This window comes from Passer domesticus, chromosome 6 (genome assembly GCF_036417665.1).
Source record: "Passer domesticus isolate bPasDom1 chromosome 6, bPasDom1.hap1, whole genome shotgun sequence".
Taxonomy (NCBI): domain Eukaryota; kingdom Metazoa; phylum Chordata; class Aves; order Passeriformes; family Passeridae; genus Passer; species Passer domesticus.
The window spans coordinates 27,260,899-27,277,299 of record NC_087479.1 but is presented as its reverse complement, the minus strand read 5'-3'; the positions used below and the strand labels follow the sequence as shown (position 1 = coordinate 27,277,299).

The 16,401-nt window shown below is 37.8% G+C and overlaps 1 protein-coding gene across 7 annotated transcripts in view; it reads right to left on the bottom strand.

Annotated features, from left to right (window-relative positions):
* Window positions 1–16,401, bottom strand: part of HECTD1 (HECT domain E3 ubiquitin protein ligase 1) — a 61,314-nt gene that overhangs the window by 41,810 nt on the left and 3,103 nt on the right. For all 7 annotated transcript variants that reach the window (XM_064424028.1, XM_064424033.1, XM_064424030.1 and 4 more), the window contains exons 3-4: window positions 1,694–1,928; window positions 555–782 (exon numbers count right to left, since the gene is read on the bottom strand). In XM_064424028.1, coding sequence (XP_064280098.1) covers window positions 555–782; window positions 1,694–1,928 — 463 coding nt within the window. The remainder of the gene's footprint in view (window positions 1–554; window positions 783–1,693; window positions 1,929–16,401) is intronic.

The following is a 16,401-nucleotide window of genomic DNA, read 5'->3' as shown; positions in this document are numbered from 1 at the left end:
TAGCAGAAAGACAATTCCTCTGGGATTCATTGTCTAGATTTTACAAGGGCTGCTTCCTCAAGTTAGTAAAACTGAAATAAAGAAGTGGAGCAGCATTTTACTTGTATCATTTAAGCTGGCTTCCAGTGTAAAACTTAGCATTAACTATGGATGTTTTTATTGCTTCTCTTAGTTTGGTAAAAGAAACATAAACCAAATTCATTTTTGCCTCTTACTTACGCTCAATTTTACAGTGATGGAGGTACATTCATAGAACAATAATTACTTCAGAAACTGCCTCAAAATGCACCAAAAAAACTTACAGGATATTTTTCAAAACAGTTTTCAGAGATTAAATAAGACTATATTCAAACACCAGCACTTGGAGTCAAATACTAAGTAGTGTATTTATTCACTTAACATCACAACTATAAAGGAAACTGTCAAAATACCCAAATATAACAACTTCTATGTAAACATACAGTTAGAAAGGCTGTATAAAGTTACCTAGTCATTCCTTTATTAAACATAGTGAAAGTTAAATCCACAGCACATTGAGCCAACTATTACATTACCTGATGGTCTTCATGTTTTAATAAACTAGACAGTGATTCCACACAGATCTCTAATGAAGAATCCTGAGGCTCCATTTTGCCACAGAGTCTGGATACTACAGCCATAGCTGAATGCAAAGTATCTTTATGAACAAGGTGTCCACTGTCACGAATGAATGTCAGAACACAGTTCAACCCTCCAGCTTCAAACACAGCTCCTGACTCACGGGTACAGATTAATTCTAACACCTATGCCAAAAAGAAATTTAATTTCAATAAAGTACACACAGAAAGTCAGTTATTTATATCCATAGTCAGATATTTACATCCATCTACAGAACTGGTTAAGAAAATGAACAACAGGGGGGGAAAAATATCCTCTCTTCCTCAACACCCAGAAGGGGCCAAAGCCTCCAATACTTTACTAATTAGTAGTTACAGCTTTCTTCAAAAATATGGGAGCCAATACATTCTCCAAAGACATGGTCATAACAGGCGCTCATGAAAACAGATAATTAACTCTCATCCTGGGAGAAACACACAACTGAGAGTTTTGAAATTTGTAAGAGCACTGTTTCCCCAGTGATGCACTTCTGAGTCAACTGGAAATAGTAAATAGGAAATACATGCATAAATTCTGATGTCATGGTAAACCAGCTATACGCTATCACATGTTCATGAGTTATTTGCGTCTCTTTAAATGAGAGATTGTAAGGGTCTTCTAAATTTCTCTAAAAACTTCACAAGGGTGCAGGGGATCTGTATCTAGTGCTATTGAAGAGCTAGTAGACAATTTTTTTACACCAGGTAATCTATCAGTATCTGGAGGAATTCTTCATTTCTTTGATAGCATAAAAATAGCCTTTGGCATTCCACTAGCATTCTAGTCATACAAGATAAACAAGGAATTTCTTCTAATATTTTTTGTTTCCTTTTCTATATATTTTTTAAGAAAATTGAGCTATGGAGAGCACCTGACAGTAAGGATAGAGGCTGACAGTAAGGATAAGTAGTAGCGTCACCATCTACACTTTTGTCATAGTCTATATTTTTGCATCATGTTTTAATAAAAAAATAGGATTGGAATATGAGGATGCTCTTTGGAAACACCAAATTATCCAACTCCCTCTTAAAAACAAGAGGTTCTTAAGTATACTTACCTTCACACATTGCTCAGCCAAATCTCTGCTCGTTCTGTTGTTAAGTTCAACAACTACTAAACGATTACAAAGTGCTTTGATAGCTCCATCCACTCCCACAATCCTACGGGTGCATTCAGCTGACACATCCAGGTAATAAGTTATGGCACGAGCTGTTACTTCCAGTACATTGTCTGGAGCACTTTCATCAAGAAAAATTTTGCACAGTGCTGGCAAAAAAGTTCGAGGAGGGCATCTGCAGGAAAAAAACCCACAACACATTACTATGTTGTGCATACTTCTCTACAGTAAGCAATTTCATACGCTTCCACATTAACACTTGCCATGCACGCATCATTTGCTCAACTAGTTTAGAGTTGGTTCAGAACATTCATTTAGAACATTACATCTCAACCATGCATGAAAATTCAAATACATAATCTGAAAAGATGATGCTTTAAGAATCCAGAAGAAAAAGATACTCTTGAAATTTTACAGTCATGCAGGGGAAAAAAAATTATCTTGTTGGGATTTTTTCCTAGGAATTAGCCTCATGTCACCAAACAGAATGCATGTTTTCTTAAAAGTGCTTCAAGGTTCATGATGATTAATAGCTATTTAATCATGAAATTTTATATACAAAGATTAAAGATTTTGGGTTCAATACACAATTTGATTTTGAGTGGTCCTTCTTCCCTATGTTATTTCCCTTGTCTTTTTATCCTATTTCAGTCTCCTCTCCTGCCTCATTATTTCCCCTTAATCACACTGAGAACATATTTAATTAAGGTAGCTTGCATCTATTGCATTTTCTCTCCATATCTATGTCTCAGTAGCCTCTGTCTCTCCTCTTTGTTAGCCTCATTTCCATATGCAAGAATGGTGAAGAATATTCCCAAAACTTCAATACAAAAAAAGCAAGCTGCAATGGTCCTCCTATTCCTCTGACATTACAGACTATAAACTGAAATAATACTTTTCATTATTAGAACAGCTGTGGCTAAGACTGATTTTACTCAAAAGTTCTAAGACATGGAGCTATTATTTTAAATTGATTTATCTTCCAGCAGCATATTTAGCAAAACTTAGCATTATGATGGCTCACCACAGTGGCAAAACACAAGGTGATGGTGGGGAATGAGTGAAGGGGATATATGCTGTAACAGTAGTCAAAATAGCTGGATACCTCAACTCTAGATATAGGAGACCAGACTAAATCTATAGGAAGCAAATATTGCAACTTTTCCTTCAAGTAGGGCTTTGGTTTTGAAAAAGATAGCTTAAAACTTTTCTAAATCCAAAAAAGAAAGAATTACAACATATTTTTTAATCTGGAAGACAGGTGAAGTACTTGTTAATGAATCATTCTGAAGACTCAGAGGTCATTCAGTATCCCATCTGGTATGCAATGACTCACACAAAGACACCAAATCCTGGGACAGCAAAATGCTACTTTTCCTTCAAGATCTTACCATGCTTTGTGAAGTAACTAACAGTGCTGCCTGACAAATAAATACATTACCCAACAATACTTAATGACAAATTAATAAGTGAATCTTCAATAAAGCTCAATCACATATTAAAACTTATATTGACCTATCCAGCCTATATTGTCTGCTACTCTTAAGAAATTTGTTATTTAACTCTACATCTTTAAGGAGGGTTTATACAGAAACTTTGCATTTTAGACATTATCCACTGGGAGAAAAAAAGGGTCTGAAATTTGTACTCATTATTAGATGGCCACCATACGATGACACAAGAAGCATTTTGGTACATAAATTTTGAAGCAGACAATGTATTCAAGGGTTTTGGTACTGGATCTTTTATACTGAATTTTATACACCAGGCCAATCACTAAAACATTGCTATGAACGAGGTTCCTCAAACTATATTGTAATTTAAAAAAAAAATAAACACAAATCTTAAAAAGCCCCAAACAAACCAAACCCACACACAATATTACCAAGTGGAAGGTCATGAGCTCCACTGTCTATTTTAATATGAGCAAGAGTAGTACACCATTTTTCTTAGATGGCCACACAGCTGCAGAAAGTTAAAAGCCATACTCAGCAAATCTAAAACCTACATGTTTTTCTATGATTTAACAGAAGCACAACACAAAAGAAACACAGCTGTATTTTTTTAAATGAAAGTAAAGAATTAAAATACCATCACCTATCCACCAGAGCCAATTACCCAGCAGACACAGTAAAATACTAAGTTACTAAGAGCATATCACTTATAATAAATTATTTGTCAGCACACAAATGCCAGTGCACTGTATCAGCAATGCTGTCCTTAAAAAAGCACAGCTCTCTAGCCCAAACTTAAGGGTTGAGGCTGTTTTAAAATTACCTTTTTGCCAGAACCTCCAGCTACACTAATCAGAAACCACTTTTTCAATCAGCAGGTACAGAACAATCTCCACGTGCTGTCAGTACCTTTGTTTTCTGACTTACAGGAATGATTTCCAGTCTCCTCATAAGAAAACTAGACTTCATCACAAAATCACAGAATAGCCTGGGTTGGAAGGGACCTCATGGGCAGGGACACCTCACTAAACCAGGTTGGCCAGAGCTCCACCCAAACTTGCCTTGAACACTTCCAAGGATGGGGCATCCACAGCTTCTCTGGGCAACTGTATTGGGTTTGTGTGACCAGGTTTTGGTAGCAGAGGGAGCTACAAGGGTGACTTCTGTGAGCTGACAGAAGCTTCCCCCATGTCCTGCAGAGCCAATGCCAGGTGGCTCCAGGATGGACCTGCTGCTCACCAAGGCTGAGTCAACCAGGAATGGTGGCAACACCTCTGTGATAACGTATTTAAGAAAAAAAAAAAAAAAAAGTCATTGCATAGATGTAATTGTGGCCAGAGAAGAGCAGGGTGAGAGTACGTGAGGCGAACAGCTCTGCAGACACCAAGGTGGAGAAAGGGCAGGAAGAATTGGAGCTGAGATTCCCCTGCAGCCCATGGAGAACCACAGGGATGCAGAGATCCAGCTGCAGCCCATGGAGGAGACCCAAACTGGAGCAGATGGCTGCCCAAGAGAAGGTTCCCAACCCAGGGGAATCTCATGCTGGAGCATGCTGTGCCTGAAGGACTGCAGCCCATGGAAGAGTGACCCACATTGCAGCAGTTTGTGGAGAACTGTTGCCCATGGGATGGACTCACGTTGAAGGTGTTCCTGGAGGAATGGTATCTATGAGAGGAAACCCACACTGGAGCAGGGGAAGGACTCCTCTTCCTGAGCAGCAGCAGGAACAATGAGTGATGAACTGACTGTAACACCCATTCCCCATCTCCCTTCACTACTGCTGTGGCAGGAAGTAGACTTGGAAGGAAGAAGGGGTAGGGAAGAAGGTGTTTTTAAGATTTATTTTATATATCATTATTCTATTTTGATTTTGTTAGTAATAAATTCAGTTAATATCCCAATTCAACTTTGATTTGCCTATGACAGTATTTAATGAGTGATCTCTCTCCCCCACCTTATCTAAACCATGAACACTTGATCATATTCTCTCTCTCCTGTCCAATCGCAGACAGAAACAACAGAGTGACTTTGCTGGGTGCCTGGCATCCAGCCAGGGTCAACCCACTACAGTAACCTTGTCCTGTCACCACATGCTCTTGTAAGAAGTCCCTCTCCAGCCTTCTTGTAGGCTCCCTTCAGCTACTGGAAGGCCATAATTAGGTCAGCCCAAAGCCTTCTCTTCTCTAGGCTAAACAATCTCAATTTTCTCAGTCTTTCCTCATAGGAGAGATGCTCCATCCCTCTAATCTTTATGGCCCTCCTCTGGAGTCACTCCAGCAGCTCCATGTCCTTCCTGTGCTGGCACCCCAGAGCTGATGCAGCCCTGCAGGTGGGGTCTCAGCAGAGCAGAGCAGAGGGGCAGAATCCCCTCCCTGGCCCTGCTGCCCACGCTGCTCTGGATGCAGCCCAGGACACGTGTGGCTCTCTGGGCTGGGAGTGCCCATGGCTGGCTCATGTCCAGCCTCTCAGCCAGCAGCACCCCCAGGTCCTTCTGGGCAGGGCTGCTCTGGCTCTGTCCATCCCCAGCCTGCGCTGGTACTGGGGCTTGCGCTAACCCAAGTGTAGCACCAGTACCCAGTCTTGTTAAAACTCATGAGAATTCCATGTACACACTTCTCAACCTTGTTCATTCCCCTGAAGGGTATCCAACCTTCAGGTTTGTCACCCACACCACTCAGCTTGGCGCCATCTGCAAACTTGCTGAGGGCGCACTCAATCTCTTTGTCTATGTCATTAACGGTGCTATTATGTAACACTGGTCCCAAAACAGATCACTGAGGGACACCACTTGCCACTGATGTTCATCAGGACTCTGAGCAATTGACCACTACCCTCTGGATGTGACCATTCAACCAATTTCTTATCTATCTAACAGTCCACCCAGCAAATCCTTCTCTCTCCAATTTAGAAAGAATGGTGTTAGGAGGAAGCCTGTCAAAGGCTTTACAGAAGTCCAGATAAATGACATCTGTAGCTCTTCCCATGTCCACTGACAGAGTCATGCCATCACAGATGGCCACAGGGCTGGTCAGGCAGGGCTTGCCCTGGGTGAAGCCATGCTGGCTGTCCCAAACCACCTCCCTGTCCTCTGTGTGCCTTAGCACAGCTTCTAGAAGGCTGTTCCATGACCTTCCCAGGCACAGAGGTGAGGCTGACTGGACAGTAGTTTCCAGGGTCCTCCTTTCCACCTTTATAGATGGGTTCAATATTCCCTTTTCAAAATTTTCTTTTTTTAGTAACTTGGGACTGCAACGACTTTTCATGGAGAGTGACTTGGCAACTATAAACAGGAAGGTTGTGGAGTCTCCTCTGGAGATCTACAGATTACACTCATAAGCACACACAGACCATACAGATAAATTCAGATTCTTTTGGCCTGTTGAAGTTCCCTCAGGCTTTACCAGTGTGCAAAGTTCCTGAAAACAAGAGACTAGAAGTACCAGTTCTGTCATTCACACACAGTCTCTATCAATGGTTCAGCCTGTGATAGCAGGCAAGGATATATGAACACACCCCTGGTGCTCCAGCCATGATCTTCTCAAACAGGTGGCTAAACAAAAACAGTATACAATTGCTTAACTGTCACTTTGAAGGACTTCAATCTTTACATTGTAGCTAACTTCTCTATCAATAACTGCATACAAACAAAAGGACACAGGTCAGCTTTATAGTGATCACTCTTCAGCCCTCAAATCTGCACTAAACAATGACATGGACCTCCTGTGGTTGAAACCATATGCATCAGCTCTTGTCTCAGGGAGAAGAATGTGCCTATGTGAGTAGTGCCAGAGAAAGAACAAACAGGACTTGGTGGGAACACCAGCCCCACAAGATGAGGTACAACATGATCAGAGCCATATAGCAAATGCCCAAAGTACACCTCTCTCTTCTGTTGAGGCAGCTCCACTGGGGATTTCTCTGTGCAGGCATTCGATCAATAAAAAGAGAGAAAAAGTGTTGCTTTATTTCAGTGAATGATATTTATACCTCAAGACTGTGAAAATGGGTTTTCAGAGTAGCCCTTAAGTCTTCACTCAATCCAATCCCAAGCAAAGGCATTAAAGCATAAGCAAAGGCAGCAGAGGGAAGAGAAATCCCCTGCTTACCTGGAAGCAAACTAGCAAACAGGCCAAGCACAGCACCTTCTCAGGACCAGCCCCTCTTTTTAATGAAGCACCAAGTAAGCAAATACAGTCAACACCAGCAGGAACCAAAGAGTGAATCACACAAATAGTTATGTATGCATCACTATTACACCATAATTCCAAGGTAACTCCTTACTGGCTTTCTTAGCCAGTCCAAAACAGATTAAAAGGATGTAAAACTGCTTCAAATATTGGCTGAGGAATATTAGGACCCTACAGACCTTATTTCTGTTCCAACTAAGGCTATGCTCAGAACTAAAATGTGTTTTGACAGGTAGTAAAACAAAGCATTCCAGGAGTGTCCATAACACAGACACAGGCTGAACATTGGACTCATCTTTAGAAAACAGTCTACATGAGAAAAACAAGGCTGTCAAAACTTCCTGGGACATAACAGAAACTGAGATCAAAGCTACAGCTCTGAATGAACTGATGTGACAGGATAGCAACCAATGGTCACCTTTTAGTACACTTCCATCTACTGAAAAATGATGCTTTTGATTTCCAAGAGAAAAATACACCCATAAACCTGCAACTACTGCAAGCATCAACACACACCAAGGAAAAAAAAAGATAAGTATATAATTTCTAAACCATCCCAGTATCAAAACCAGGTTCACACACTGCTTTTATCCACACCATATATTAACTAAAAGCAGTATCTCAGAAAATCTCTGGAAAAAAAAGAAACTATGACAGAAAAATTCCTAAAGCTGTAGGTGAAGAATCACCATTCACAATTACCTATTTGCAGTGAAACTAGCAAAAAGATGGCAAGTTTTTTTTTAATACAGAAAAAGTTATCCTTTAATTGTGTTTATTCTTTCAAATCAGAAAATAATGGCAAAAAAGTACCTCTTAAGTTCAGGTTTATATTTAGGCCCTTTTTCTAGTAAACATGAAAACGAAAGGAAAATCTTTTTACATTTTTATTTCTAGGGAGCTGTATTAATACCACTTTGGGCACTTCCTAAAGTGCTTCAAATGTGTATTTTAGAAGAGTGATTAGGGACTACTTAGTGAATTAATGAGGTCACTCTGTGTTACTCCTTAGTGAAAGACCGACTTCAAGTTAATGAGGTCACTCTACAACCCACACTAGAACTCTTGCTAATTACTTCAAATCTTGCAGCTCTCAATGTCCGCCCAACTTGATTCTTGTACTTCCAGGAGAAGAGCTGCTGTTATCTTCCAAGTTTTCCACCCACCATGTTTCAAAGATCTTGCTGAAAGATAGGTTTGTCCAAAATAGGCAATATTCTTTATCAATATTTCCCATCTATATTATGATCCATTAAGATTAGGTTGCTAGAGCATTCTCTGTTTCCTGTACTGACATCAAGAATTAAAACACATTAAAAAGTGCTGATCCTGTATAATTTAAATAAATATAGTCATACTTTCTGTGTTAAAATGAGTTATTAGGTTGTAAAAAGCATAAAACTTAAATTCTTTAATATGCATTCTTTCTCTGCAAAAATATACTTGATCTAAAAATATTTTCTAAATAATCATAATCATCTTGATGTCAAGAAAGACTAAGAAAATTTGTCAGTAAATTACATTACTACCGAATTTACAGCACTATAATCAGCATAACTCCATATGCTGACACACTTCTGAACATTTACACACACACCCACCTCTTTAGGAACAGAAATATCCATACAGATATAAAATTCTTAAATAGCTACAGCAGTAAGCTCCTGCCAGTGCTAATCCTTTAAACTCTAATGACGTGACTCAGCTGATTTTACAGCTTGCCAATGTAAAAAGATACCAAGGAAGTAAAAATAGTCACTGTAAACTCATTTCTGTAATGACATTTCATATTTTAATGCACTTAATATCCTTAGCTAAAACAGAAACAATAATAGTGACAACTACACTACTGCCATGCACAGTTCAGTTCATTCCCAAAACAGTTAACAACTACTCCTAGCACTAGGGTGTGTTACTCAATTCCAAAGTAACCGCTGGATTCAGTTGATGCGGAGCCCCTGGCATGTGACAAAGCCTTCAGCGAAGCTGCCTGCTCCAAGACATGTGACTTGTGGCAGAAAACCAAGCTCAGCTGCCTGCCAGCAATAGCTGGATCTTTAATGCATACCATCTGCTGAGACCAGTTAAAAGTGAGAAAATAAGGAATTATATGTGTCTACACTATTTAGTATATAATGATTTAAAAAAAACCCCTAAAATACTGGAGTTAACTCTCATTAGTAACAGTTTTTCATGAAAAGTATACCAGATAAACATTTACAACAACACATCACACAACTTTGAAACTTTTAGAAACATCCTGCACAACTGATGTTTCTTAAAGCAAAAGTAGTTTCAACTCATTTTTGATAATCACTGTTTTTCCTTTCTGTAATTCTTTCTATGGAAAGAGATCTCAGACTTTCCCTTCATTGTTCTTCTGCTGAAAGACTGTTTTGTTTTCACATATGAACCAAAACCAACAGCAGAGTAATCCAGACCATCCACAAGAGAACCCACACACCTGCACTGCCTGTATGTATTCTTCCGGATTCATTGCCAAAACACATTTTTCCCTGTTTTCATTTAACACTGTTACAATACAAATGAAGTGCAGAAAACATCACTCATGTATAAGACTTCAGACACACCATACTGTATTTTAAATGTACACGGGAAGGCAAAAAATTAACTGGCAATTCAGGAACTTTTTCCAGAATTAAAAAACATTAAAACTTGCACAATTCTGAACCCCTACTCTTAATTGCAACCACAGCCCAGGCCAATAAAATTAAACTGGAGAATTAACAATTCCATCCTGTATTCATTCCAGTAGAAACTCCACTTCATTAAAAATAGAAGAAAAATTAATTTAGAATTAGAATTTGACATTTAAAAAAAACTTCCAAGCTTTCTTTTAGCTAAATAAAAGACAGAGCGGAACCCTCCTCTGAGTGTTGGAAGACAATTCATGCTGGACATTTAGTATTCAACTACACATTCAATAAATATCACCTGTGTAAAATGAAAAATAAGAAAATCCATATGAGGAAACAGCTTCCACAGGATAGTAATTTCTGTATTTCTAAATAAATTAGCATTTGCTTTATTCCTGAATTTATGAAGGATGCGTTAGGCTGCCTTTTGCATTTTTCAGCATCTTATAAAAGCTATGTCATACCTCAGAGTAATAATTCCATGTGTTTGTTCGCCAATCTCCAGCATTTTGTAAATATTTTACAGACTCTTAGTGCACAATAGCTGAATAAATTAAAGAATGTGAAACTACAGGTCTTTCTATGATTTCCACTAGTAGCAACCTCAATTGTGCAAACAGATAATGCTTTGAGTACATACTACATCTGTCAACATTTCAAAAGGAAATAAGCCATTTAAACAAAAAGTGTGATTTTGTATATGTGCCTAAAAATGCACATCTAACCATTAGCTTCTTTTGGATTCCCAGGTGCTCAAAAGAAGAACTGACTCACACAAGAAAACTTCCACTTCCCCATTAGCAATCTACTTAACATCTGTGCTATCTATACCTCTTCTTCAGAGGCCAATATTAAAAATCACTTGACCACTAGTCATGCAAGAAAGGAACACCGCAATTTGAAATTCCTGTAACATCTTTTATTGGTCTCATCCAATCTGTTAGGAGCTGACACTTTCAAAAGGTCATTAACCTGATGCCTTAACATCCTGCACCCATTTTTTGCACAGTACTCGCAATAATCACTTCAGTTTAATCTCACACACAAAATTCTGAACAAAACAAAGAATATTTGACGATATCACCAGAAAAAAAAATTAAATGCCAGACTAGTAAATAGTGACATCGTGATGAGCTGTCTGGAATACCCAGAGGCATGGGCTCATTTAAACAAAATGTGTTTTAACACACACAAATGCCAAGTTACAGATCTCAGCCTAGATAATACATCAAGCCATACCTAAGCAGCAAGCACTCATATCCTTGAAAGCAACTCTGAAGACAGATAACTAAAACCATACTTCCTCTGCAAAGTTTTGGAAACATCTAACACAACTTGGCTTGTTTAACTGTTAGTAGCAAGTCAAAGGCACTACTACAAACAGCAGGGATGAAGGCAACACTGGGAAGTATTTCTGAAGAACTTTTAAACTGAAGAACTAGAGAAGGGGAGGAAGATCAAGAGCTGATGAAATCTTTGTGTGCAGGTACATTTACAGCAAGAACACTACTGGCTTTTAATCTACATAGTAAAAGGTGAACTGACTGCTGTTTACAGAATTCATCAGACTGGCCAATTCTTATGGAAAAGAGCAAGTAAATTTCAACAACAAAGACAACTTAGGCAGCAGATTTAATAGCAAAAGGGAGGGTAAAATTAGGTAGGATGCCCTCTCAGAAGCATTAGCTATACATTATGCTTGTATCAAACAAGATGTTCAATCCAGTAATAACGATATAAAATATAAGGGCCATGACAAAAGAGATGTCAATTTAGACTTAATTTTCTCTTCTGACCTTTGCAGGCATTAAGATTCTCAAAATAACTAGACAAGTTAATTAATTTCCACAATACCAGTGACAATGAGGCCACAATTCCCATTTTACAAAGAGCAATCAGAAAGACATTAGTATTTAAAATTATTGTAACTGAAAAAGAGAGAAACCCAAAAACCAACAAAACAGCCCTAAAATCAGGGATAATTCTAAACATTACATTGTAACAAGAATGGAAAAATACAGAGCACATCCCTACTTCCATCTCAGAAAACCACTCTATAGAATGCTGAAGATCCCACTATATTGGAGGCCACTGAGTAAATTACCCCAGTGCTGGTATTCCACTCCTGCCATACCCTCTGCCTTCATTAAAAGAAAAAAAGCTTAGTAGGAATCACATGAGACTTGCCCTGTGAAGGTTACAAAATTTCACTTGGGAGAGATGTCTGCATTAGTGCAAACCAATAATTCACTAAGAACACATGCTCATGAAAACTGTAGTCTATTGTTGACAGCAATACTTACTCTAATTTACTCACTGCTGCACTCCAGCACAAAAGTGTAACAATGACCTGACTTTATTTTTTCCTTAAAATAACAAAACAAGCAAATCTGTAAGACACAAAACATGAAATCACCTTGATACCAACAAGCTGCTCCCTCAGCCTGCTAGTTTTTCCGTAACTGTCAGAGGGCACTTTACTGTCTGAATTACAAAGATGCTTTGTAAAGAAAGGCAGCCCAGATTGTAAATATATTCCTGAAAATCTGCACTTTGGATTTCTATCCCTATCTCTAAATTATTTTTTTTTTTTGTTCATATATCTAATTTTGATTTACTGGAGTTTTGCAATCCTGATAAAGACAGGAGAATGTAGTTTTAAGAAGGTGGAGGTAAAGCTAAACTGTTCCACATTAACAGTCTCACTAGCTCACATCAACAGTCTTTGGTCCACTAGAATTTCTTCTTATACTTGCTAGCAAATACAATATAAAGTTATACACGTCTTCCCTAGTGAATAGATACTTTGAAAAGAAAAAGGTTCAGTGTGAATTAAAGTAAACATATTTGATCTAAAAAATAAACTGAAAGGATTTCTATTTTACACATTATAACCCTAACATATGACCCTTTGTACAATTTGTTTGTATTTGTCAAATGAGCTGATAACTCCTGGTAATTTTTTGCTTACCAAGTCTGTTAATGCCAAATATACAGAGGTAACTTACAGAAGAGCCAAACAGGAAGATGTTTTCTCCTTCTGAGCACTGATAAGGCCTATTTCATCTGCTGTGTAAAAAAGGTTTTAAGCAGGTCTTACTTTGTTATACCACTGCCTTAATCTACAAATTTTCATTGTGATTAATTGCTAAGTAATTTTACTCTGACAGATAGCAACAGAAAGCCTGACCAGAAGAGCTCTAATTTTATTTCACAAAAAAATTGAAACAATCGCACAAGGTGAAAAATAATAAATTGAAACACCTAGGCAGAAAAGAGCTGTATTAATAATGTGAGATTGCAACTAAGAGCCTCTACATACATTTAAACTGTTACAGGTAATTTAAAAGACAAAAATAGCCCATAATTTCAATTAAGTTTATATTAAATGCATTCTTCAAACTCCTGTTCAAGTGGATTTAATAGTGCACAGTTTAACTACAATTTGGGACTAACACTTATAATCACAACAGTTGTGCTGTTTTACTCCAACTAAACTACTTAACAAAACCATTTCTCCTCATTCATTAAGTTTCTGTGATTCAAGTTAGTGGCTTTTGTTGCTGGTAGAACATTAGCCATTCTTCATCCAAGTGACTAGCAGAGTCTGTGACTCATTATCACCAGAAGATGAATATGCCAGTGATTTTTGTAATGTTAACATATGAGTAACTTCCAAAATCAATTAATTGGATGTAATATGTAAATCTGGGAAGAAGTAAAGAAACATCAATTATTTGGCAGCACTACCTGTTAATCAGCTGCATACCCTGAAATCTGCTGTGATGCTGCTAGAACTCTGCAAGAACATTATGAAATACATCACCCTGCATGTGTGCCTGCTTCCAGTTTGGAGCTGACCTGAAACACTAGTTTCAATATTCATTACTCTTGTACAAAAGCAAATTATTACTTTTATTATTAGCTATATCATTTCCTTCAGAACATGTCTGCAAGTAACTCTTGCACACATGAAGTGTAAGATTCTGAATCCAACATTTCAATATCTTTTTTTTCCATTCAACTTTGTGCTTTCCTGGCTAAATAAGACTGTGTATTGCACTTAACTCCTTAAGAAAGCAGTATGGAAACTATGTTGTGGTTTTAGAGATGGTGCATAGCATTCATGACAATACTTCTAATGTGGTCTTGTTTCTGTTTTGCCATCCTCACCATACACAGCTTTCAATCACCAGATGTACTTCACTAAAATGATAGGCTTCTTCTTAGCTTACATCACAAAAGCAAATAATTTCTTACGTAAAAGTGGAGTAATACTTAATATTTAAAGTTACTCTAACTAAGCTGTGAAAAACATCCCATTTCATTCTCCAAGAAATTAACTGTTTTAAAAGTCCATCTCAAAGTTGCTGAGTTTCATAGATGAAAAACTTTCTTCAAAATTTTGTCAACATAAAACCAATAGAAATGAACCATTCCAAGATCTTCAAATAACATGCGCACAGCATCCAAAAACCTGGAAATGCTCTTCTTAGTAGAAGAAAAAGAATTTGTAAAGCCTAGAGACTGGTTTTCTTACCAACAGAAAAATATATCCATATTTTCTATCAGGCATGCACTGAAAATATTTTCAAGATTAGTTCCTGAAAAAAGAGTTTAGCAGCCCTCCTCTCACACAGTAAATCCCCTCTTTCAGCAAGCAGCAATTCCTTTAAAAAACAAGTTGAAAAATAACTATAAAATATTACCCATTATTATTTTAGTTATACCCTCTCAGCACATGACAATTTTGGCTACTTGAACTGTCATTTGAAAAGATTTTAAAAATACTTTTCAAGATATCATCTGTTTCTTACAGAGTTCCAAAATAAAGTCACCTTGAAATGCAGGCACCCATAAGCAAACAAGACAATACTGAGTTCTCACTGACCACTGTATACCTTTCTCTGCTTCTCTCATTATTTCCACTTATGCAGTTCCACCTCCATGCTCATCAGACACCTCCCTATATGCTGTAACTCACTGTAACAGCAGAAAACAACCTGCTTCAGAAGGTTCAAAGAGCAGCTTGCACTTGCAGAGAATTAGAGGAGTCCAGTAAGCCCTGACAGTGGCAGGAAGAAGAGTGTGGTTGGGAGGGACAAAAAGGGTGAGTGATAAATGGGAAGAAGGTAATGATCTACCATGTCAGCTCACCAGACACCACGGTACCAGATCACATACTTCAGTATATTCGCAGAGCCAATAAAAAGTAGCAGTTTCAACATTATTGCAAAATCACTTCAACAGGCAGAGAACTTTGGCAACTTCTTCCCCTATTTACACTTCATTCTCTTCTTTTTAAGGAAAACTTACAAGAGCAAAAGAAACAGAGAACTTAGAAGACCAGTAAAATTACACTATACCAACACTCAAAATAAAAATTAAAATGCCAAATGGCATTTTAAATACTACTTCTTTCAGACATAAATAATTTCAAAACCACAACAGTGCAATAACAGAGCATTCATTATACACACTTTAAGAAAAAAAAAAACAAAACCTTGGACTATCTAATTCATTTATACAGAAATAAAAGTCTGTTCTAAATAAGATGCATAAAATCCACAAGTTTGTATTTTTTAAAGTTGACATTTCATTCCTGATTCTCAAATACCCAGAAGATAACCTAGAAAATGCTTATGCCTAGTTCTACACCAGTATAGAACAGAATATCCTGAAGCAAGCAGCTCACCCAGACTAATAAGAAAAATTCATTCTTAACTACCAAGTTTTTTTCTACAATGGTGAATTCTGAGGCTCCCCCAGTATCAGTAGTATGAGGATAGACAGATAAGTTTAATGGATCTCACTACAGTAAGGCTCTTCAAGCCAAAATTTTACCTGTAAGCTCACCAAGGCAAAGAACAGGCAGTTTCAACTTCTAAAGCACTGTATAAAATTGTGCTCAATGCTCTGCAACTACTACAAATCCAAATTTTAGAGGTGTATGAATTTTACATTTCCTGTAATAAATACAGTCATGTGAACAGCTTCGAATAGGTAAGGGAAAACTGTTTCCTTCAGAGCTACAAAACTAAACAGTGTAACAGACAGCTACCTTCTCAAGTGCTTCTAAATTCAGTCCTAAAAAGCAGGATGTATCTGAAAAACACCAGCCATATTTTATTATTAAAAGAAAGTGAGAGCAATGAACAAAACCATGGGAAGGAAGAGAGGCAAGAGCATGAAAATCAGAATTGAAGAAACCAACTAAAAAAGTAAAAGTTGTGACTGCTCACATTTTTGCCACCTCTTCCAGACTAGTGCTGGGCTCTCACAGGAAGCAGTGTAACCCAAGCACAGCAACACCCAAGTAACAGAAGTGATTATATCAGCATTTTGTGCTG